This window comes from Rhea pennata, chromosome 29, assembly GCF_028389875.1.
Source record: "Rhea pennata isolate bPtePen1 chromosome 29, bPtePen1.pri, whole genome shotgun sequence".
Lineage (NCBI taxonomy): Eukaryota > Metazoa > Chordata > Aves > Rheiformes > Rheidae > Rhea > Rhea pennata.
In genome coordinates this window covers 5,018,327-5,040,677 of record NC_084691.1, presented here as the reverse complement: position 1 = coordinate 5,040,677, position 22,351 = coordinate 5,018,327, and the positions used below count along the sequence as shown (strand labels likewise).

General features: G+C 60.3%; 3 protein-coding genes across 7 annotated transcripts; 2 read left to right on the top strand and 1 right to left on the bottom strand.

The window, feature by feature from the left end:
* Positions 1 to 110: 110 nt before the first annotated feature.
* HSD17B6 (hydroxysteroid 17-beta dehydrogenase 6) lies at positions 111 to 1,670 on the bottom strand. 2 transcript variants are annotated; one of them, XM_062597412.1, is made up of 4 exons: positions 1,358 to 1,670; positions 736 to 994; positions 474 to 651; positions 111 to 386 (listed from the first exon to the last, which is right to left on the bottom strand). In XM_062597412.1, the coding sequence occupies exons 1-4, from the start codon at positions 1,668 to 1,670 to the stop codon at positions 183 to 185; spliced, it is 954 nt and encodes a 317-aa protein (XP_062453396.1). In that variant the 3' UTR covers positions 111 to 182. The 2 variants fall into 2 exon arrangements, with proteins under 2 accessions (XP_062453396.1, XP_062453395.1); XM_062597411.1 differs by having other exon boundaries at positions 111 to 403; positions 488 to 651.
* Positions 1,671 to 3,138: 1,468 nt separating this feature from the next.
* On the top strand, positions 3,139 to 6,555 carry PRIM1 (DNA primase subunit 1). Of its 2 annotated transcripts, XM_062597425.1 has the most exons (13): positions 3,139 to 3,277; positions 4,006 to 4,163; positions 4,242 to 4,348; positions 4,450 to 4,523; positions 4,969 to 5,105; positions 5,185 to 5,243; positions 5,313 to 5,423; positions 5,503 to 5,593; positions 5,675 to 5,819; positions 5,892 to 5,961; positions 6,038 to 6,114; positions 6,195 to 6,293; positions 6,373 to 6,555. In XM_062597425.1, the coding sequence occupies exons 1-13, from the start codon at positions 3,175 to 3,177 to the stop codon at positions 6,390 to 6,392; spliced, it is 1,251 nt and encodes a 416-aa protein (XP_062453409.1). In that variant the 5' UTR covers positions 3,139 to 3,174; the 3' UTR covers positions 6,393 to 6,555. The 2 variants fall into 2 exon arrangements, with proteins under 2 accessions (XP_062453409.1, XP_062453410.1); XM_062597426.1 differs by lacking the exon at positions 6,373 to 6,555 and having other exon boundaries at positions 4,077 to 4,163; positions 6,195 to 6,281.
* Positions 6,556 to 6,953: 398 nt separating this feature from the next.
* Positions 6,954 to 20,963, top strand: NACA (nascent polypeptide associated complex subunit alpha). 3 transcript variants are annotated; one of them, XM_062597132.1, is made up of 10 exons: positions 6,954 to 7,023; positions 7,397 to 7,468; positions 10,943 to 10,975; positions 12,264 to 15,833; positions 17,859 to 17,944; positions 18,317 to 18,394; positions 18,907 to 19,053; positions 19,384 to 19,512; positions 20,300 to 20,422; positions 20,834 to 20,963. In XM_062597132.1, the coding sequence occupies exons 2-10, from the start codon at positions 7,399 to 7,401 to the stop codon at positions 20,846 to 20,848; spliced, it is 4,251 nt and encodes a 1,416-aa protein (XP_062453116.1). In that variant the 5' UTR covers positions 6,954 to 7,023; positions 7,397 to 7,398; the 3' UTR covers positions 20,849 to 20,963. The 3 variants fall into 3 exon arrangements, with proteins under 3 accessions (XP_062453116.1, XP_062453117.1, XP_062453118.1); XM_062597133.1 differs by lacking the exon at positions 10,943 to 10,975; XM_062597134.1 differs by lacking the exons at positions 10,943 to 10,975; positions 12,264 to 15,833.
* The last annotated feature ends 1,388 nt before the right edge of the window (positions 20,964 to 22,351 follow it).

The window sequence follows — 22,351 nt, the reverse complement described above, 5'->3', positions numbered from 1 at the left end:
TGGGGGCTGCCCCCAGGTGCTCGAAGGCCGCAGCCGGGGATGCACTGCTTGCTCGAGCACAGCCAGCCCTGGCTTTATTATTAATACACAGCCTCACCCTGCTCCCACAGCCCCGGTGGGGCACGAGCCCCATGGACAAGCCACAGAGCACCCCGGGGTGGCAGCCTGTCCCGGCCGTGGGCTCAGGGTGCCTGGGCCGGCCGGGGCAGAGCTGGGGCCAGGAGCCAGTCGGCCAGGGCGGTGGGCAGGTAGGAGAGAGGGATGTAGCGCAGACGGGCTTCCCAGCCGGCGGCGTAGCGCGTGCGGGGATGCACCGCTGTCAGCGCGTGCTCTATGCAGCCGGTGACCGGCGACAGGTCACTGCTGTAGCGCGTCCGCAGCAATGCCTCGAAGGCCCTGTGGACTGGGAGTGGAGGAGGAGGAGGAGGGTGAGCGCCGTGGGCACCGGCCGCCCCAGCCCCTGCCCTCCCTGCCGCCGGGCTCTTACAGCTCTCGAAGTAGTGCTGCCCGTAGCTCTCCCGCACGCCGGCCGGCGCCCGCTCCCAGCACCGCTCCAGGGCCTCCAGGCTGCGGGCAATGTCCGTCATGCTGGTGCGGAAATACCCCGGCTCCACGATGGCCACCCGCACCCCGAAGTCACGGAGCTCGCGCCTGCAACGGAGCCGCGTCAGGGGCCGGCACAGCGGGATCCCGTCCTGCCGGCCGCGGGGCGGCGGAGCGGCGAGGAGCACTTACCGCAGGCTGTCGGAGAAGGCCTCCACGCCGTACTTGGAGGGGCAGTAGCCACCGCCGAAGAAGGCGAGCCGGCCCAGGATGCTGGCCACATTGACCACGCGGCCCCGGGCGCGCCGCACCAGGGGCAGGAAGCTCAGCGTCACCTCCACCAGCCCCACCAGGTTGACGTTCAGCACCCGCACAAAGTCCTCCTTGCGCAGCCACTCGTTGGGGGCGGTGGGGTGCAGGATGCCCGCGTTGTTCACCAGCCCCCAGAGCCCTGTAGAGGGGATGAGGAGGGTCACCATCGCTCAGCCCCAGCCCCAGCGCCCTGAGCAGCACAGGGCTGCTCCGTGCCTGTGCGAGAGCTGCTCGCTGCACGGGGAAGGCGGCTGTGCCTGCACGGGACCTTCCCAGCGGAGCAACTGCCGGCAGCGTTGGGCAAGGCTGCGGGCTGCCTGTCAACCTGCTGCTGCAGTGGTGAACGTGCTGCCCGAGCTGGGAGCAAAGGTATTGCTGGAGCTGGGGCAAATGTGGCACCAAAGCCAGGGGTGAGCCCAGCAGCCTGGGAGCGTCCCGCCTGCAAGAAGGGGTCTGGGACGCAGGAGTGCCCGGACAGGAGCATCGGGCACCATGGCCCTACCTCTGTCGCCGACGCGTCCCTCAACCCAGGCGACGGCGGCAGCGATGCTCTCGCTGGAGGTGACGTCCAGGATGATGGTCTGCAGCCGGGACGAGGCGGCCGCCCGCAGCCGCACAGCCCCCGCCTCCGTCAGGCACGCCGCCAGCACCCGCAGCCCCCGGGCGTCCAGCTGCCGCGCCAGCAGGTTCCCGAAGCCCGAGTCGCAGCCCGTGATCAGCACGTACTTCTCGGCCAGGTTGGGCACCCGCTGCCGCTCCCGGTGCCACCGGTGCAGCAGGTACAGCCCCACCAGCACTGCCAGGTACAGCCACATCCTTGCGGGCAGCACGCAACTGGGGAAAAGGCTGCAGGAGATGTGCCCAGATGCAGCCCCACAGCACCGGACACCCGCGGCGTCCCCACGAATGCCCAGTGTAGGGCTGTGCTGGATGGGATGGAGATGGCTCCCACCCCCCCGGCCGCCCCTTGATCGGCCCAGCAGGGTCCCAGCACAGGGCACGGAGGCCTTGAGGTGCTGCAGCAACTTGGCTCCAGGCCCTTGGCTTCGTACCATCACAGGGAGGGGACAGAGGCAGGGGGGCCATGGTGCTGCCCTGGCTCCACTGCCTGGTGCAGCCAGAGGGGAATCATTAACCAGGGCTGGGCCACTGCCCCAGGGGCTGCACGCACCCCAGCACCCTAGGCAGCGTGCACGGGGCTGGGTGTGCCCTGCGGTGTGTGCAGGGGGCTGGGTGCACCCCACACCGCATGTAGGGGCTGGGCGCACCCCACACCGTGTGCAGAGGGCTGGATGCACCCCACACTATGTGCAGAGGCTGGGCCCACCCCACACTGTGTGCTTGTGACTGGGCACATCCCACACTGTATGCAGGGACTAGGTGCACCCCACACTGCATGTAGGGGCTGGCTGCACCCCACGCTGTGGGCAGGGGCTGGGTGCACCCCATGCTGCATGTAGGGACTGGGCGCACCCCACGCTGCGTGCAGGGGCTGGGCGCACCCCACGCTGCGTGTAGGGGCTGGACGCACCCCACCCTGCGTGCAGGGGCTGGGCGCACCCCACGCAGTGTGCAGGGGCTGGGCGCACCCCACGCAGTGTGCAGGGGCTGGGTGCACCCCACGCTGCGTGCAGGGGCTGGGCGCACCCCACGCTGCATGTAGAGGCTGGCTGCACCCCACGCTGCGTGCAGGGGCTGGCTGCACCCCCGCAGTGTGCAGGGACTGGGTGCACCCCACGCTGCGTGCAGGGGCTGGACGCACCCCATGCTGCATGTAGGGGCTGGACGCACCCCACGCTGCGTGCAGAGACTGGGTGCACCCCACGCTGCATGTAGAGGCTGGCTGCACCCCACGCTGCGTGCAGGGACTGGCTGCACCCCACGCAGTGTGCAGGGGCTGGGCGCACCCCACGCTGCGTGCAGAGACTGGGTGCACCCCACGCTGCATGTAGAGGCTGGCTGCACCCCACGCTGCGTGCAGGGACTGGCTGCACCCCACGCAGTGTGCAGGGGCTGGGCGCACCCCACGCAGTGTGCAGGGGCTGGGTGCACCCCACGCTGCGTGCAGGGGCTGGGCGCACCCCACCTGCAAAGCCGTGTGCCCCCCGCGGGCTGCGTGCACCTTTGCAATCCCGTGCGGCTCCCAGTCCCGCGCCCCCCCCGGGGCTGCGTACCCCAAAACGCCGTGTCGCCCCCGCAGCGCCGCGCCGCCCCCGCAGCGCCGCGCCGGGCCGGGCCCGGGGGCGGTCCCGGACTACAGCTCCCGGCGGCCCCGGGGACGCGCGGCGCCGCCGCCGCTCCCGCGCTCGCGCTCCCGCCATGGCGCCCTTCGAGCCGGCGGCGCTGCCCGAGCTGCTCCCGGTCTTCTACCGGCGCCTCTTCCCGCACGCCGCGTACGGCCGCTGGCTCAGCTACGGCGGCGGTGAGCGGGACCGGCGGCGCCTGCGATGAGCGCGGCGGCCTCAGCGGCGCGGCGCGGCGCGGCGGGCGGGGGCGGTGGTGCGAGGAAGGGGTGCATGCGATGAGCCGGGGGGACCTGGGGGTGCCGGGATGGGGCGCGAGGAGCGGGGGAGCAATGACGGGGATCGTGGGGTGCACAGTATGAGTGGGGGGATCTCGGATCCAGGGAGTGCTGAGATGAGGTGCAGTGGGGGGCACAATCAGGGGAGTCCTGGGGATGGAGAGGATGAGTGGAGGGGTCCCGGGATCAGGGGTCAGGGTGCAATGGCTGGGGGGGAGTGCAGTGAAGGAGATCGTGGGGGTGCGTGGGATGAGTGGGGGATCCTGGGGTGCTGGGAGGGGGTGCAGTGAGTGGGGGGCTCCTGGGGGTGCAGGGAACAGAGCAGTGCAATGAAGGGGATCCTGCAGGTGCACCCAGGGGCGCACTGGGCAGAGGGGTGCAATGAAGGGGGTCCTGGGGTGCTGGGAAAGGCGCAGTGTAGAGGTCCCCCTGGGGGGACACGTGCTGAAGTGGGGTCCTGGGTGCAGATAATGAAGGGAGGACTTGCAGGGGTGGCAGCAGGGGGGCAGTGAACAGGAGGGTGCTGGGGGCATGTGTGATGAGCGAGGGGCTCTCAGCAGCACGGGGCCGGGGAGGGGGCTGGGGGGCGGAAGGCCCTGCCCCAGCCCACACCGGCCGGGCCCCTGCAGTGGCCAAGAACTACTTCCAGCTGCGGGAGTTCTCCTTCACACTGCGAGACGACATCTACCTGCGCTTCCAGTCCTTCGGCAGCCCCCAGGAGCTGGAGCGGGAGCTGCAGAAAATCAACCCCTACAAGATCGACATCGGGGCTGTGTACTCGCACCGCGTGAGTGGGCGGCCAGGGAGGGGGCGCCGCTCGGCCGCTTTCCGCGGCGCGGGACTGAGCCTCCTGCCTTGCACACAGCCCAACCAGCACAACACGGTGCACCCGGGCGCCTTCCAGCCGCAGGAGAAGGAGCTGGTGTTCGACATCGACATGACGGACTACGACGACGTGCGCACGTGCTGCAGGTTCCCGGGGCGGCCGCGCGCGCGGGACGGGCTCAGGCTCGGGCTCAGGGGTGCCGGCACAGCTGCCGCATGCTCCCCACCCGACGCCTCTCTGCCTCCAGCTCCGCCGAGATCTGCCCCAAGTGCTGGCCCCTGATGACCATCGCCATCCGTGTCCTCGACCGGGCGCTCGTGGGTGAGGCCCCCGGGCCTCCGTGCCCCTTCTCGCACCTTCCTGCGGCTTTTACGGCGTGCACAGCCACGGCCCGCAGTGCAATAGCCTCTGACCCCGCAGCACCCAGGGCGGGTGCAATGGGCGAGGGGTGCGATGAGGGGGATCCTGCAGGCGCGCCCGGGGTGCGATGAGGGGGATGCTGGGGGTGCAGGGGGCAGAGGGGTGCGATGAGGGGGATGCTGGCGTTGTACCTGGAGGTGCGATGAGGGGGATGCTGGGGGTGCAGGGGGCAGAGGGGTGCGATGAGGGGGATCCTGGGGTTGTACCTGGAGGTGCAATGAGGGGGATGCTGGGGGTGCAGGGGGCAGAGGGGTGCGATGAAGGGGATCCTGGGGGCACGCCAGCACGAGGTGCCGGACCGCCGCCTGCCACGGCGCTTGCTGGAGCCCGGCTCTTTCCGCCGCAGAGGACCTGGGCGTGAAGCACCGGCTCTGGGTGTACTCGGGCCGCCGGGGTGTCCACTGCTGGGTGTGCGACGACGCGGTGCGCAAGTGGTCGCCGGCGCTGCGCGGGGCCGCCGTGGAGTACCTGTCGCTGGTGAAGGTGGGGGGCCGGCGGCGGGGCTGGGGGGCAGCGCGGGGCAGCCCCCCCGGGCCCGGCCTCACCGCCGCCGTGCCCCCAGGGCGGCGCGGAGATGGTGAAGAAGGTGACGCTGTCGGAGCCCGTGCACCCCTTCGTCAGGTGGGCGGCGGCGGGGCCGCGGCGGGGGCCGGGGCGGGCGCGCGGGGCTGAGCCGCCGTCTGCCCGCAGGCGCTCCGTGAGCGTCGTGGAGCGCTACTTCGCTGCCTACGCCCTGGAGGGCCAGGACATCCTGGGCAGCCGCGAGAGCTGGGAGAAGGTGCTGGCCCTCGTGCCGGAGGATATCCTTCCCGGAGCTGCGGGGAGCGGGAGCGGGAGGGGGGCCGGCAACGCCTGCGGAGCGGCCTTAACCGCCGGCACAGCACCGCGAGCCGCTGCGGGGCGAGTTCCCCAAGAAGAGGGACTCGGCGCAGCGCTGGGAGCTGCTGAGGGCCCGGATGGAGCGGACGCGGGTGAGTGCGGCGCGGGGGCGGCGGCGGCGGCGGCGGCGATGGCGCCGGGGCCGGCGGTGACGGGCGGCTGCTCCGCCGCAGCGCCCCGCGGCCGCCGGGAAGAGCCCGCCGTGCCACGCCGACTGGGAGATCATGCTGCAGTACTGCTTCCCCCGGCTGGACATCAACGTCAGCAAAGGCGTGGGGCACCTGCTGAAGAGCCCCTTCAGCGTCCACCCCAAAACAGGTGGGTCCCGGCCCCCCCCGCCGCGTGGCCCCCCCTCCCCAGCAGCCCCCCACCACCCCCTTTCTCCCGCAGGGCGCGTTTCGGTGCCGCTGGATTTGCAGAGGCTGGAGCACTTCGACCCCTTTGCCGTCCCCACCATCAGGTAGGTGCACGCCGGGGGCCGCGGCGGCAGCGGGGGGCACCGCCTCACCCCCCCGCTGCCGCCGCTCTCTCCGCAGCTCCCTGTGCCAGGAGCTGGATGCAGCCGGCGAGCCGGAGGATGGCGGCGAGGCTGAGCCCGCGCGGCGGCCGCGGGGTGAGCGGGCCGGGCGGGGGGCCGGGCGGCCGCGGGGGGGTCCCGGCCGGCCTGGCCCCGCTCAGCCCCGTCTCCCGCAGACTACAAGCGGACGAGCCTGGCGCCCTACGTGCGGCTCTTGGAGCAGTTCGTGGAGGGCATGGAGCGCGCCCGGCGCGGAGAGGCGCTCCGCCGCAGCGGTGAGCGCCCAGCCGCCGCCCCGGCACCGCGGCAAGCCACGCTTCTCGGGGTAAAAACCCCCGTTTCTCCTCTTTCCAGACCTACAGGGAGACTTCTGAGCCAGCAGCCGGGCCCCGCGTCCCGAGGCCGAGCCGCGTCCCGAGGCCGAGCCGTCTCTGTGCCACCGCCGCCAGCGGATGCCCCAGCCCCCGCCAGCCTCTCCTGCCCCCCTTTTTGTACTCTTTTTGCACAAAGACCATTAAACAGCTCTTGCTGCCTCCACTGCCGATGCGTGTGGGTCGGAGCTGGGCGGGGTGGAGGGCGCCGGGGTCGTCCCTGCCCGGAGCTGTGCATGGGGCCGGACCCACGGCTGTGGGGGGATGCCTGGGGGCTCAGTGCTGTGCAGGGGGGCCCAGCCCCACACCCAGAACGTTGCTGTCTGCCGGGGTCCTGGCACCTTGTCCATGATATCTTTGTCCGTGGGCGTGCCAGCCCCATATCCGTGGGGCTCCCAGCCCCATACTCGGTGGGGGGGGGGGGGGGTCCCCATTCCTCCTCTGTTGCCCCCGCGCGGGGTGGGGCTGGAGGAGCGAGGAGGAAGCCGGAACCACCAAGCGAGTCCGCCGGGCCGGGCCGGCGGGACGCACCGAGCGCTGCCCCGTGCCCCGGAAGCAGTCGCGCTCCCGGAAGTCGCGCCGTCTAGCAGCTCGCTCTCTTTGCGCCGCCATCTTGGGCCCCGCTCCCCGCACAGTGAGTCCCGCCGCCGCCATCCGGCGCCATCCGCCGCCGCGCGGGCCCGGCGCCGCCGCGCGGACCGTCCGCCGATCGCGGCGCCGCGGGCAAGAGGGAGGGCGGCGGCAGCGCGCATGGGCCGGCGCCGCCGATGGGGCCCTGCGGCCGCCGGGGCGGGCGGGGCCGCAGCCCCGGGGAGGGGGGAGCCCCGTTCGCAGGCCGGCAGCGGCCCTTGTCTGCGGGGCCTGCGGGGCCTGCGGGTCCGGGCCGGGCGCGGCCTCCCCGCGGGCCCGATCCGTGGGCGATTCGCGGAAGGCGGCGGCCTAACCCGGGCCGGTCCGGGGCTGACAGCTGGGCTGGGGCGCCCTGTTTTTGCTTGCTTTTCTCGCAGAAATGCCTGGTGAAGCTACAGAAACCATCCCCGCCACAGAGCAGGAGCTGCCGCAGCCGCAGGCTGAGACAGGTGAGCGCTGCGGCTTTGTCGCGTGCTTCTGGACTCGTCCCGGCGAAATGGGGAATAGCCGTGAAGGCGGCTGGCGGGGGGAGAGCACGCCTGTCCTCAGCACTGGAGGACTTTGGGAGGCTTGTTAACTTCTAAGGAGGAAATTTGGACGTTGGTAGATAAGCAGGTTCTGTTTGCCTGGATTTACATGGTCTCTGTGAGCAGAGAAGAGACTGGTAGTCACCTGCTTGCAGGTTGGGGCTGCTGCGAGGCTCTGGGGCAACTATGCTTTGGGCATTGCTAGCCACAGAGCACCAGCTTGCAGCTGATCTGCTGCCAACCTGACTGCCACGGTTACTGCATGAAATTCATCCGTGAGTCTCGGCTGCTCTAACCAAGTGACGTGCTGGTTGCCTGCTTTACTGCTTTGGTGCTGTTCTGCTCTGTCTTAGTGTTTTTTTGTTGTTGTTGTATCCAAAAGAAATCTGTACGTGGTTTTGACTGGGTGTTTCAGCTATCCAACTAAATAGGCATTGTACAACATTTACAGGAACCTATTCTCACCTAAATCACATTTTTCGCAGTCATGTCTCATTTCTCCAAACATTGGGAAAATTACTACATTCGCTACTTTTTCTTTGTACTTCATGGGGAAAATATACAACCCATTCAGAATCCTATTCCATAATCAATATTCCAGTGACGGGTTTGAGTCTTACAGCAACTGGAGAGAGAGTAACAGTTTTACCAAGAGGACAGTATAGTTGTGAAGTTACTAGAATTACTAGGAATGCGTAGAAGCAAAAATCCCTTTACACTCTAAAATTGGTCAGATTCTTAAGTTCTCTGTGATAGAGTCTGGCCAAATTCTGACAAGACTTGGGGTGCTTTATGGTTCCAGTCAGAAGGTTACAGCAGGGTATGGCACTCACCAGGCATCGTGTGCTTGGCCTTGACACACAGCTGATGAATGTGCTGTTAAGAACGCATCATGTTGTCCTTGGGGAGGGAAGGATTAGAGCTGTGAGTCAGTGCAGGTTAAAAAAACAAATCAGGCAACCTGCTGGTATTTTGCAGTGTGCATTTTTATATGTGTGCCGGTGTGTGTCGGGGGAGGAAGGCATGGGAATGTGGGTTTCTGAACTGTTCTCACATCTGTTGTGTGTTGTGCTTCTTAACTTTTTTGAAGGTTTCCTGGATGCTGTGATCCAGTGAACAAATAGTCTGCCCTTGTTTGCTGCATTGCCTCGAGGCTCAGGGACACACTGCATGAATATGTGACCGGGCCTTGTCAGCTGGCCTGAGGCATGGGGGAACCACACAGTGCACGACGGGTAAATGAGGGATCTGTCCAGAGCGTGTGAGTTGGATTTGCAGACTGCAGGGAAAGTTGAGGCTTCTTGAATCATCAGATATTCTGTCAAGAGAGGTTTTATCAAGAGGAAGTGGCCTAGTAGCTTCGAGCGCAAATTTAAATGACAGCTGTTAGTATAACAACTGTACTGTTGGATCTGGGGGGCAGCTGTTGCTTTTTCTGCTCAGGCATAGCTAGGATTCCTGAGGTTGAGTTCCTTCCTGGTGCTCTTGTATCCCTTGCCTTTTTCCAGGGCTCAGCTTTTCTCTAGGTCTTACGTGGTAGTTTGCAGCTTTTCTCCTTTTAATTCTCAGTTTCTCTTGGGTCTCTAACAACTTCATAGCATACCTAAAGGTCAGTAGATCTTGACCTTAGGTAGCATATGCTCAACAGCAAAAGTGTTAAAGTACCTGTTCCCCCAGCCCCTGGGGAAACAAATGGGGCTCTTGAGGAGTGACGCTGGCAGCCAGAGAGGCCAGCGCGGCTGAGGTGGCAGGGAGCACTCATGGGCTGGAGCTGTAAAGTCTGAGGCTGCTCAGGAGCCATCAGGTAGGTCTCAATTAACAGGGTGGAGATTGAAGGTGTGTGTGTGTGTGTGAAAAGTTGCTGTATTTATCTCATTTGTGCTGAGCAGGCTGTTCTGAGATCTGGCAGGGCACAAAAGGAGCTGGTACTTGGAGAGTGCTGATGCAGGGTAACAGTCTTGCAGTGGGTGGGAGAGTCTTCAGATGGTTTCCTTTGACATTTAGGTTATTCCTTGGATGTTAGCTATCCTGTGGGAAGTGTTTAATGCTCAACACAGTGGTATGCAGTCCAGAGCTTCAGCCATTCAGGTATATGCAGCCTGACCTTAAGAGGCTTTGCAGCCTGGTTAATTTAAATGTCCCTTAAGAAATGATATGTGCTTTTTGAGAGCCCTGCATCTCACCTTGGTCTGTGGAGGTGGCCACCAGAGCAGTGGAGTTGTTTCTGGAGAACAAGTGATGATTTAGAAACAGCTTATCTGAAGGATGTCCTCAAGTGGTGGTTTCACTGGAGGTGCCAGTGCAAACGGAGAAGGAATAGGGCAGTGTGGCAGGGATGGGAAGGAGTTTCAGTAGGGAACATTTTTGTCTTTCTGGCTCGTTTTGTGAAGGGCTTGGGACCAGCTCAACTTTTGGCCAGATTGCATTGCTCCTCCTTGAAGTACCAATAGATGTCCTCTCTGGAGCAGGAAGTGTCCTGATGTGTGCTGGGCCTTACTGGTGTTTGGCACAAGGCACTGATTTCCAGCACTCATTAACTAGCTGCCCACCTTTAGTCTGCTATCTCTTCCCAGCATACTGTATTTTAGAATAGGTTGGGGAAAATGAGGCCTTAGGAACATCTTTTGGGCAACTGCCCCTGGAGAAGAGAATGCAATCTCATCTACAGAGCAAAGTTCTGTCTTTAATACATTTATTAATGTTCTGGACAGCAGAGGGGTGAGGACTTGAGTCTCTTGACTAGCTCTTATCCTAATTTGGGAAAGACTGAGAAGAAACAGTGGACACACAGACAGTTTGCCCTGCCTTGGGTAGGCAGGTGACCTGTGTAAAGGGGCTTTTGGGCCAGTTTGTGTCCTTCCTGTTGGATGCGGCTAAAGCAAATGAGAGCCAGTGCCCTGAAATGAAGTAGGGATGAAATTTATTGCTTCCTTATATGACTGGATCTCTGTCGAGTGGGTTGTGATTTGAGCTCATCAGGTGTTGGTGTGGTTGCTCCTCCGCAGCAGGCCTGGTTTTGTTCCTGCCATCCTGCTCTCTTGACGGACGTGCTGGGACACGCTGCCTCCTGGGCTTGGGGTTAATATAGAGCTTGGGGCTGAAGTTACCAGAAGGGTGGATGTGTGGCTCTGCTGGTTCTACTCTCCTGGTCTGCAGCTTGCCTGTTACACTGGTCAGACCAGCACTGTCATCCTTGGCTCTGACGGTGCCTCTTCTCTGAATGAGTTCGCTTTGGTTGTGCTGCTGCTAAGTTTAGTTTTTGGTATGGTGAGTGCCAGGGCTTTCAAGGCACTGGCTTGAGCTGGGACTGAGCCAAGGAAACTAGATGGTGAGCAATCTCAGTTGGCAGGACTTGTCTTAATGATCTGTTCTCACTTGTTGTCCTTCTTCCTGCAGCCCCTGGTACTGCCCCTCCTGTTGAAGCACCAGGTATTCTGAATCCCTCCTCAGTAACACCTTGTGTGCCTCATTAACAATAGTTTGCTGTTCTAGATGGTTTCAGTTACATTAACCCTAACACTTTGTAAGGGGGAGCATGGATTGCTGTGTGGGAGCCAGGACACTGGGGTCCTGCCCCTGCTCTGCTGCTGACTCAGTGTGGGTGAGTCACGCCATTCCTTGGTGCTTCGATTACCTCATCAGTGAAGGAGCATCTGCCTCACAGGAGGGTCTGCATGTGTAACGCATCAGGGATGAGGGGAATGTGGCTGCCCTCTGACAGAGCATGCCTGTGAGAGCACTCCTGGAACAGTTAAGCACTCAAACGTGTTAAATTTGATGACATTTTCTTCCTGTTCTTGGGTGGTGACCTGTCATCCCCACTGCACCTGCGGGGCTGGGATGCGACTCCCCAGGTTTAGGGGAGTAGTGTTGGCAGTTTGTCTGGGCCCCAAGGGCTCTGCAGCCGACGGAAGGTTAATGCAGCCCCTTTAGCAGGGAAGTGCTGCGCACAAAGCTGACAGTGAAGCCTGTCAACTCACTTACCCCATTGGGTTCCTGCAGTGCTTGGCCTGTTGGGGCCCCTTAGCTCTTCACATGCCACCTCTTTGTACACAGGGGTTCTGAGCACAGCTGCACTAGATGGGGGAAGTTTGGGACAGCATTGTTAATTCCATTTCTTTACCTCTAAGAGGGTACTTGTACCCCATCAGCTCATGTGCAAGCATGGTGGCACAACATTCTCTGCAAAATCCATTCCAATTTCTAGAGGCAAGTGAACATCACAGTGTGTTTGGGGTCTAGTAGGTCAGGCACACTTCTATCTGCTGCTCTAGAAGCTGAGCATGAAGTCTTTAGGTGGAAGGCCAGGTTCCCCGTTGGTTTCCAGCACACTGTGATAGATGGAGCTGTCTGCTCCATCTACCACAAGGATTATTTCCCTGGATTTATGGGCTGGAGAGCGTGTTGGAGCTGAGTGCTTCACTTGTGTGATGAGAAGACAGTGACTCTTAGTCCTTGAGAGCCTTCAGTGCCTGTGTGCATGGGAGGGCTTGACCGGGAGAGCACGGGTGCCTGTGCATATGAAATGCCTCTCTTGTCACTGTCCTGAAGTGACAGACTCAGCGTGCCATGTGCAGTGGCCTGATGAGCTCTGAGTCAGGATGGGGCCAGAGGATCAGCTGCGTTTTGTGCGGGTGTCCTTTGTGATAATTCACCTTTCTTCTGTCCTGCCCTTGGTTTCTTTTTCTCATCAGTTCACTTTGTTTCTCTCCTTTAGCTGTTCTTCATGCTGCTCATTCCCCAGCTCTGACTCCGTCTCCATCCCCTGCAGCTGCTCCAGGTCCTGCTGGCCTGGCTCCCTCAGCTGGGCAGCCCAGCCCTGCCACAGCCATGCCTACTGCTGCCTGCCCTCCAGACCCTGCACCAGCCTCTCCTGCCCCGCCTTCCCCACTTGTGGTCCCAGCTGCAGTGATGCCTGTGTTTTCTGTTCCCCCGCAGCTCCCTACCCCAGCTCCACAGGTCCCAGTTACTACTTCTCCTTCCCCTCCTCCAGCCTTGGTTCCGCAGTCCCTGACCAGTTTTGCAGCCCCAGGATCTCCAGGGCCTTCTGATGGCCCAGTTACCTCTGCAGCCCCAGGACTCCCAGCCCCAGTGTCTCTTGCTGTGGCTGCTGATCCAGCCCTGGTGACACCAGCTCCCCTTACCACCACTCCTGTGACTGCTGTTTCCCCCGTAAGCCCTGGTTCTCCCCCAGCAGCTCTCACTTCTGTGAAAGCTGCTCCATTTGCTGCCCCTCTGAGCCCTGCTGGAGCTGCTGCCCAGGCCCCTCTGCCTGCTCCTTCCTCAGTGTCTCCCAGCAGCCCAGGAGCTGCCCCACCTACTGTCCCAGTAACCCCTTCCTGTCCCCTTGTGGCACCATCTGCAAAGACATCTCCCCTGGGAGCAAGTCCCCTTTTCCTGCCAGCTTCAGCTGCTCTTCCTGAGGCTGTGACTTGTCCTCACACCCCAGGCTCTCCCCCTGTTGCTACCCCTCTCTGTCTTTTCACAGCACCAGCTGCAGTCTCTCCGGTTTGTGCCCCTGCAGCGCCAGCCTCTCCTGGGAGCCCTGCCTCTCTCCCTCTGGCTTCTGCTTTGGCCATGGCCTCTCCCCAGACCCCAACCCCTGACTCTCCCCTGCCCCCTCTCATTCCGCCTGAGTGCCCAGCTCTGGCAGGTGCCGTCTCTCCACCTGCTTTCCTGATTTCCCCCAAGGCAGCAGTCCCTTCATCACCCCCAGCCCCTTTGATACCAACTGGGATGTCACCTGGGAGCCCTGCTGCTGCCCCACAAGGCCCAGCCCCTGGCACTCCAGTTGTTCCTTCTGCGGCCCAGATCTGTCCTGCAGGCCCTGCCTCTCCCCTGGCAGCCTCTGCTGCTGCTGGTTCTCTTCCTGCAGCACCAGCTTTGGCAGGTCCTGCTTCCTCCCCAGCTCCCATCACCGCTGTGGCAGCCAAAGCCACCCCTGCAGACCCTGCCTGTCCCATGGCTGCCCCAGCTGCTGCCCCTGTTGCTGATGCAACACCAGTCACAGGAGCCCCAGTCCCTCCCTCTGTGCCAACGACACCTCCTGGGAGCCCAAACTCTCAGGCAGTGCCTGCTGTGGCCACTGTGGCAGCTCCAGTCGCTCCTGCACTGTCCAAAACCTCTCTGGGAGCTGCTGCATCTGCCGCAGGGACACCGGCTCCGATGAGTCCAGTTTCCCTGCAGACAGCTCCTTTGGCTGCTGCTCCATCTGCTCCTTCAGCCCCTGTCATCTCTTTACCCATCACATCAGCGATGGCAGCTCCATCCACCCCTCCAGCAGCCATATCTCCTCCCCTGAGCCCTGCCACTTCCCTTTCTGCTCCTGCCACTTTCCATTCTGCTCCTGCCACACCAGGACTGGCAGCTCCTGCTCCACCAGCTCCATCCACCCCTCCGGCAGCCAAATCACCTCCTGTGAGCCCTGTGGCTGCCCCATCTGCTCCTCCCACCCCAGCCACACCAGGGCTTGCAGCTCCTGCTGCTCCACCAGCTCCATCCACCCCTCCAGCAGCCAAATCACCTCCCGTGAGCCCTGTGGCTGCCCCATCTGCTCCTCCCACCCCAGCCACACCAGGGCTTGCAGCTCCTGCTGCTCCACCAGCTCCATCCACCCCTCCAGCAGCCAAATCACCTCCCGTGAGCCCTGTGGCTGCCCCATCTGCTCCTCCCACCCCAGCCGCACCAGGGCTTGCAGCTCCTGCTGCTCCACCAGCTCCATCCACCCCTCCAGCAGCCAAATCACCTCCCGTGAGCCCTGTGGCTGCCCCATCTGCTCCTCCCACCCCAGCCACACCAGGGCTTGCAGCTCCTGCTGCTCCACCAGCTCCATCCACCCCTCCAGCAGCCAAATCACCTCCCGTGAGCCCTGTGGCTGCCCCATCTGCTCCTCCCACCCCAGCCATACCAGGACTGGCAGATCCTGCTGCTCCATCCACCCCTCCAGCAGCCAAATCGCCTCCCGTGGGCCCTGTGGCTGCCCCATCTGCTCCTCGCACCCCAGCCACACCAGGGCTTGCAGCTCCTGCTGCTCCACCAGCTCCATCCACCCCTCCAGCAGCCAAATCGCCTCCCGTGAGCCCTGTGGCTGCCCCATCTGCACCTCCCACCCCAGCCTCACCAGGGCTTGCAGCTCCTGCTGCTCCACCAGCTCCATCCACCCCTCCAGCAGCCAAATCACCTCCCGTGAGCCCTGTGGCTGCCCCATCTGCTCCTCCCACCCCAGCCGCACCAGGGCTTGCAGCTCCTGCTGCTCCACCAGCTCCATCCACCCCTCCAGCAGCCAAATCACCTCCTGTGAGCCCTGTGGCTGCCCCATCTGCTCCTCCCACCCCAGCCGCACCAGGGCTTGCAGCTCCTGCTGCTCCACCAGCTCCATCCACCCCTCCAGCAGCCAAATCACCTCCTGTGAGCCCTGTGGCTGCCCCATCTGCTCCTCCCACCCCAGCCTCACCAGGGCTTGCAGCTCCTGCTGCTCCACCAGCTCCATCTACCCCTCCAGCAGCCAAATCACCTCCCGTGAGCCCTGTGGCTGCCCCATCTGCTCCTCCCACCCCAGCCACACCAGGGCTTGCAGCTCCTGCTGCTCCACCAGCTCCATCCACCCCTCCAGCAGCCAAATTGCCTCCCGTGAGTCCTGTGGCTGCCCCATCTGCTCCTCCCACCCCAGCCGCACCAGGGCTCACAGCTCCTGGTGGCCCTTCACCAGCCAGATCATCCCCCATGAGCCCTGTGGCTGCCCCATCAGCCCCTGCCCCAGCTCCAGCCCCTCCTGCTGCTAGCATGAGCCCTGTGCATGACATACTAGCTGCAGCTCCAGGAGCTGCTGCCGCATCTGTGCCCGTCTCTCCTGCTTGCCCAGTCCTGGGGGTTCCTGATGCCCTCCCTAAGCCATCTGCTGGGGTCACTGCCCCTGCAGCCTCCCCTGCTGTCAGTCCTGCCCCCCAGAAACCAGCTGCCAAGCTTCCTGCCTCTGCCACAGGGGGTAACCTCACCCCGCCTGCTTCCTCTGCACCTGCCGTTTCCCCCACTAAAAAGCAACCTCCTTCAGCTAAGCTCCCTAAGCTGGCTCCACGTGCCCCCCCATCCAAACCTCCATCAAAAGCCCCAGCCCCAATCTGTGCTGCTGTCGACGACGATGACCTGCCACCTCTGATCCCCCCAGAGGTGCCTGCTGTCGAACCGCCTTTGCAGCCCATCCTGGTGGACCTCTCACCCAGAGCAGCTGTGGCCCCTGCTGAGGCCCCAGCTCCTCCAGCTAAGCAGTCTGTGATGAAGAATGACAAGGGTATTTGCCTGCTCGGTGTGCTGTGTGCATGGAATGTCACTTACTGCCCACCGGATACTAACTCGCTGTCGGGGACTCCAGCTGCCCCTACATCGCTTGGTGTGTCGATCTAGATGAGCTGTCTTTAGAAATGCCGGGTGCTGCAGGCAGGCCCGAACCATGCCAGACTGAGCCGAGCCTACCTGAGTGGCTGTTGAGTTTGGAGGTGGGGGAGTGGGGAGGGGTCACCTGCCAGGCCTGCAGTCACGGGGTCGGGCAGGTCAGGGCTCACTGCATGGTCCAGTGCCAGCAGGTGCGACTTGGCGTCACTAACAGCGTGTTCTTGGGCACAGAGCACAGTGTGGCTTGTGGTGCAGGTGTTGTAACTTGTCTGAACTGGCTTTACGCTGAAACTCCAAGTGGAGCCGCCACATACACATATCCCCTCGTGTGTGTGTGGCATCCACCGTGGTTTTACCTGTTCCCTTCCTCTCCTTCCTGCGTGGCTGTGTTGGGGACACATCTCTGCGTGAAGATGTCCAGGGCTCTCAGGTGCACTCTGGTCACTTGGAGCTGCTAGCATGCGCCAGCTCTGCCGAGGCCTGGCGTCTGCTGGGAGTCAGCCAGCAGAAGGAGGGGTGGGGGCACTGCTGGTGTTGGAATGGGTCCCTGCACTCTGGAAGAAACACATTTGCCTGTGTGAGCTGTTGGGATTCCCCCTGACTCACTTAACAGTCTGCGGAGAGAGAGAACCCAGAGCTTTGCTGAGGGTTCTGTGTTCGCTCAGCGTATCCGTGGGCACAGGCCTGTGCTGAGAGAAGGAAATGGAACTGCATTCAGGTAATAGCTGCCCAAGAGAAGGCATCGTGCACATCTCCAGCCTGCTCTGAGAGCTGAAGAGAGCCCCAGCTGTGCTCCTTTCACTCCTGTGTGGTCAGACACCAGCTTCAAGGGGATGCTGTGTTTCACAGGCTAACCACAGCCTCTGCAGCAGAGAGGCGTTGGAGCTGGCAGCCCTCTGAGCCATCCTGGGCTTGTGGCAGCTTTCAGGCCATGGCACAAATGCCAACTTGAGCTTCCAAAAATGCTGTTCCCTGATAGGGGCTTTCCAGGTAGTTACAAATCATTCCCTGTAATAATGTCACTGACAGGCTTGGCTCTGCACAGCAGCCCCGAAAACTCGAGGTGAATTGGATCTCATTTCCATGCTGCATGTCTGAGCTCCTGCAATCCCCAGTTTTGCTGCTGTCTAAACAGGTTTGAGCAGAATTAAGGGAGTGTCATTCTTTGGCCTCCACAGGAGTCTCTGTCAGTGCAGGGCTTGTGCTGACTCACTGCCCTGGGGGGGCTGCCATGCTGCTGGGCTTGTTACTTGAGCTGGGGCTGCCGTGCTGGCCAGCACATTACCTTCAGTTAGGGGAGCAGCTCTGGCTCATGCTGCCTTTTGGGGACTCCACTGACTCACCAGCGAGCATTGGCATTCCCAAGCGAGCCTCTGGGCACCTGCAGTGCTCCGACAGCCCTGCAGGAGCATGGCACAGCCTGGCATGGGTCAGCTGCTGGTGCAGGTGGGCGCAAGGCCTCACCCGTGCTGGTCTGGGCACTAGGTTCTCTCCTTGCTGCTGCAGGGGAATTTCCATCGTGGTGAGAGTGCCACTGGCTGGCTCATTGTTTGGGATTGTAGGGAGAGCTCCTTCTGCCAGCATACGTAAGCATACTGACTTGAAATTCATTTCAGGTGGAATTCTAATATTTTTAAATACAGGGAACATTGACAATTAAGTTTTTTTGCAGTTTGACAAGCCGGTGATTGTATGGAATTTATTCTCTAGGGCTTTCCAGTATGTTTCACAAAGTTTGTTGGTCCTTAAGAGCGTTCGTATGTTCCTGTAAAGCCCTACTTGATTTAACTGTGTCAGCACCAAAACCCCTGCAACAAAGCTTACGCCAAAGCAGTTTGGGTCTTTGATCTTGCTGTTTCCTGGGGACTTACTTGCCTCTCTTTGCAAGGTCCTAAGCTGCAAAGTGATGTGTTTGTTTCAATAGGGTCCGGAACAGAATCTGACAGTGATGAATCTGTACCAGAACTTGAAGAACAAGACTCTACACAGGCCACGACACAGCAGGCACAGGTAGGGCAGTGGGCACAGGCCAGACGTGCAGGAGAGTGTGTCAGGACAGCCGTGCTCACCTCCCACTTCCTGGGAGTTTTGGTAGGTGTAGCATGTGCAGGGAGATGCTCTTCTGGAAAATTTCTCTTCAGAATCACCTGAGGGCCCCTCAGGCAGCCCCCATCTCAGGTAGCTCACACCAGGGAATGGTGGTTGGAGAGCTGTCCTTTACAGAAAGGACAGACCTCTATTTTTCTTTTCCTCCCTGCTGGTCAGAGAACAGGTCCCCTTGGGTTTACAGCGCCCAGTAGAGGCAGAAGCAGGATCTCCTTAGATGCTGTCCATCACCTCCTCAGAGCTGTCTAAGGTCCCTGTTGCTTTCTGTCCTTGCAGCTTGCAGCAGCAGCTGAAATAGATGAAGAACCTGTTAGCAAAGCTAAACAGAGTCGGAGTGAAAAGAAAGCACGAAAGGTAAGATGGGATGGTAAAGGGACCAAATCCATATATAGCGAACAGCCTGCCTGTGGATGAGCTGGGCTTGGGAGTTCGTCTGATGAACCCTGCTCAGATTTGCTCCTCCTCCGTGTCCTGCCCTTGTACTATAGCAGCAAGGCTTTCAGGCACTGAGAAAGGTTGCTGTGACTTTCTGCCTTGGTCAGGCCCCCAGGCAAGGCGATGCCCCCCTTTCACGGGAAAAACCCTTGTGCCTGAAGTGGCTCGAGGTCATGCTACGGATCTGTGCCAGTGCTGGGAATAGAAAGTTCCCTCCCAGGCGCTCAGCGCAGTGTCAGCCTAAACGCCTTTGAATGCTTGTTTGCAGCAGTAAAACACACATTTTCATTCACATGAGCGCATCAATTGTTGGACCCTGGTCTCTAGAGAGCAGATGAGCATACGCATCTTGTCCTAGGCTGGGCTGTCTCACGAACTTTTACTTTTCTTTCTCTCACTCTTCTTTCTTTTTTTTTTCTTTTTTTTTTAAGGCAATGTCTAAGCTGGGCCTTCGCCAAGTCACAGGAGTAACCAGAGTCACCATTCGGAAATCTAAGAACATCCTCTTTGTCATCACAAAGCCAGACGTATACAAGAGCCCAGCATCAGACACCTACATCGTCTTTGGCGAAGCGAAGGTGCGCTGACTCTACGTCGTGTCTGGCAGCCATGTTAATCTGTATTCACAGCAGCGAGTTGGCAGCTCTGAGGTAGCAAGGCTCATCCTTGCCACCTGCGAACAGCAGCCACAGCTGGCTGGATCCCTGGTGCTGTGCACGCCCCTAGAGAGGTGTGGGCAGGCCCCAGTCCTCACTGACAGCTGGTTTCCCAGCTTGGTTGTGCAGCAGAGCTATTTAATGTGCTGGCATTGCAGCAGAGTGAGGAAAACAGCTGTGATGTCTGAGCCTGTGTGCTGACATCCTACTCTGCATAGGGCTGGCCTCACTCGTGCTTCTTCTCTCCCCCAGATCGAGGATCTGTCCCAGCAGGCCCAGCTGGCAGCTGCTGAGAAGTTCAAAGTGCAAGGAGAAGCTGTCTCAAACATCCAAGAAAACACACAGACCCCCACCGTGCAGGAGGAGAGTGAGGAGGAAGAGGTATGCCTTCCCCAGACTGTCAGCAGCGGGGCAGGGCGCTTTGTTCAGACACTGAACCAAAATGCGAAGCCTAGCCACTGAGCTGAAGTACCTCATTGTGTTAAAGCACATTCATGCTAAACGGAGCGTGCTGCTCTGAGAAGTTCTTCCTCCCCACGCTGCCTGCCTGGCAGCGCTTGCCAGGGTGGGGCTTCACAGGCTATATCCTAGGTGCAATCAGTCGTCTGCTTGACCTGTCCAAAGCTTTGGCCATGGGCTGAGCAGAGGTGCCCTGGGCTGGAGGTGCCTCAGGCTGGAGGTGCCCCAGAGAGCTCTGAGGAGGAGGAGCTGGATTTGCCCTCCACCAGGGCAGTTCCCTACCAGGCCGTTGTGCTCTGTCTTTGCTCCGTGGATCATAGTTTTGCTCCCCAAAGACGCTTCCTCCCTTGCTTGCTGCGTTTGCTCTTACAGGATTGCTCCATCAGCTCCTCTTTCTGCCTGAGCCCCCTTCCCTGCCACTTTGTGCCACATCTAGAACTTTGCATTATGACACACAGTTTTCTTTCTTTCCCCCAAATGTTTGGCTTGATGACAAAAGGGAAGAGCCAGGTCCTTCCCCTGGAGGACCTGGTCCCAGTCAGTGTCAGAAGGCTGCCTGCAAGGCTAGATAGTGCCCAGTCTTGCATCCCAGCTTCTGCCTTTGGCTTGACTTGGAGCTGCCCCAATCCAGACAATCCCATTTTTCTTCGCTGGGCACTGAGCAGGCCACGCATTCAGCTGGAGACAATCCTGGTCTATGTCTCCTTAGGTTGACGAAACCGGTGTGGAAGTGAAAGATATCGAGCTGGTCATGTCCCAGGCGAACGTGTCCCGAGCAAAGGCAGTCCGTGCCCTGAAGAACAACAGTAACGATATTGTAAATGCTATAATGGTGAGTGTCTGCCTGCAGGGCATTTCCAGCCAGTCAAATGAGTCTTGAGCCTGGGGAAGAGATGTAATAGTTTGAAATGAAACGTCCCTGTGGGGGAGACCTGTAGTGCTTGTTTCGCTGCAGCTGGAGGAAGTACGGAATGAATTTGGGAGTTATGTGATGCAAAATGGAGGGAGTTTGTTTCCTTCCATCTGCACCCCAAGTATCTGTGTGGAGTATCATGTAACTGCATGCCCTGTGCAGTGGCTTGCTTCCGAGTGGAAGGCCAGGAAGCAAAACAACCTGTTGCAGGCCCTGCTGGGCAGACAAGCTGTAGGGGCTTGTCTTCCCTAAAGAGCACTCCATGTGTCTGGAGCCAGAGTTCTGTGCCAGTGGGCAAGGCTGGCTTCTAACTGCTCTTTCTCTTTGCAGGAATTGACGATGTAGCTGTCAGGAGGGAGGAGCCTTTTTGGGTGTTTCAGAGAAGAGTAAAATGCAACTAAATTTAAAATTTGTACTATTTCTATCGGTTAATAAAAGTTGTGGCTTATTGTTGGTGAAACATTTTTTTGCTCTTTTTTGGCTTTGCTGCCCTCTCCTCCTGGGTAGTTGAGGCCCCGGTGCAGAGCCTTCATCCTGCAAAGATTTCAAAGCCTGATACTCTGTGTTCTGTCGCACCGTAGAGGAAGAACACCTGCTCATTCCCTCATTTCCTTCCTGATGCCAAAGGTTGGCTGGCTGGGAGCCCCAGGAAAGCCAGCCAAGGCCTCCAACTTCAACGTGTGCCTGGGTCACTGGTCTTAGCACAGGCTGTCTCACTCTGAAGCTAGCAGGAGGTCTCAAACCTGTAGGTGAGACATCTGCTGAAGGGTGTCACATCACCCAGGAATGTTCCAGACAGTGCTCTTCTGTGAGAGCCCAGCTGTGACACTCCCAGTAGCAAGTCTCAGCTCAGAAAACCACAATGGTTTTAAAGAACGAGAAATTCTCTTTAGATTGGTGAATAGGGGGTTCTTCTCATTTGATTCACTGCAGCCATGGGACAGAGATGGATAAGATGATCTTGTCATGCCTTCCAGCTGGATTTGAGAGAAGGCCAAGATTCCTCCAGGTTCTTGAACCCAGAGCTTTGCAACAGCTAGGGATACCCAGAAGTCATGGGAGCTGGCTGCTCTGGTGCTAACAGCTTCTGTTTCTTTCCTCTGCTGCCCTAGACCTGCCTTCCTTTGCAGTGGCTCCTTGCTGATGGCCCTGCTGCATCGCCCACCCCAGCAGAGATGATTGCCTGCCCACGCTGTTAGTTGTTCATGTTCACAGTGCGTGGCCCAATGGCATCAGGCAGGCTGGGCTCTGCTGGGCTGAGCATCAACAAGCAGTTAAGTCCTACTATTTTTGAAGTGCTGCTTTGTTGGAGTTTGAGTGGCACGGCAGAGCAGAGCTGTAGAAGGGGCTGAGCTTTGATTGCTTTTCTCCTGCCTCCCAGGCCTGCAGGGAAGGCTTGTGCTTACCCAGGAAGTTGTTTTGCATGCAGAGGGAGTCTTTCAGCACTTGACAGGGGTGGGAACTGAGCTGACATTCACCCGCCCAAAGCCCCAAGTCTCACGAAATGCTGAGGCTGAAGCTGTGAAAATAGGCATCTTTCTGCCATTTAGCAGCATTTCTTTCTCCCTTGTGCAATAAAATCTGGCCCTTAGAACAGCTCATTAAAGCTGATTAGCAACATTGCTATACGGGCAGCCAGCATGAAGCCGCAGATGAAGTGGGAGATTCTAGCTAGAAGCCCTTCATTACCCTTTCACGCAGTTCTCCAGCGCCTGAACACAGGAAAATATTGTGTGATGCTTCGCTTGGTCACAGCCGCCCCCAGCAGCGCTCCAGCTCTGGGGGGAGCCTCGAGGGAGGCAGGGCTGCCAGGGATGGATGCTGCCGCCAAGCTACAGGAAGACCCGT

Coding starts and splice junctions, on each gene's coding strand:
- HSD17B6 (XM_062597411.1), bottom strand. CDS start 1,670: ATGTGGCTGTACCTGGCAGTGCTGGTGGGGCTGTACCTGCTGCACCGG. Junction 995..1,357: donor GGGACGCGTCGGCGACAGAG/GTAGGGCCATGG, acceptor TCCCCTCTACAG/GGCTCTGGGGGCTGGTGAAC. Junction 652..735: donor GCCTTCTCCGACAGCCTGCG/GTAAGTGCTCCT, acceptor GCTCCGTTGCAG/GCGCGAGCTCCGTGACTTCG.
- PRIM1 (XM_062597425.1), top strand. CDS start 3,175: ATGGCGCCCTTCGAGCCGGCGGCGCTGCCCGAGCTGCTCCCGGTCTTC. Junction 3,278..4,005: donor CTGGCTCAGCTACGGCGGCG/GTGAGCGGGACC, acceptor GGGCCCCTGCAG/TGGCCAAGAACTACTTCCAG. Junction 4,349..4,449: donor GACGTGCGCACGTGCTGCAG/GTTCCCGGGGCG, acceptor CTCTGCCTCCAG/CTCCGCCGAGATCTGCCCCA.
- NACA (XM_062597132.1), top strand. CDS start 7,399: ATGCCTGGTGAAGCTACAGAAACCATCCCCGCCACAGAGCAGGAGCTG. Junction 18,395..18,906: donor GTGAAAAGAAAGCACGAAAG/GTAAGATGGGAT, acceptor TTTTTTTTTAAG/GCAATGTCTAAGCTGGGCCT. Junction 19,054..19,383: donor TCGTCTTTGGCGAAGCGAAG/GTGCGCTGACTC, acceptor TCTCTCCCCCAG/ATCGAGGATCTGTCCCAGCA.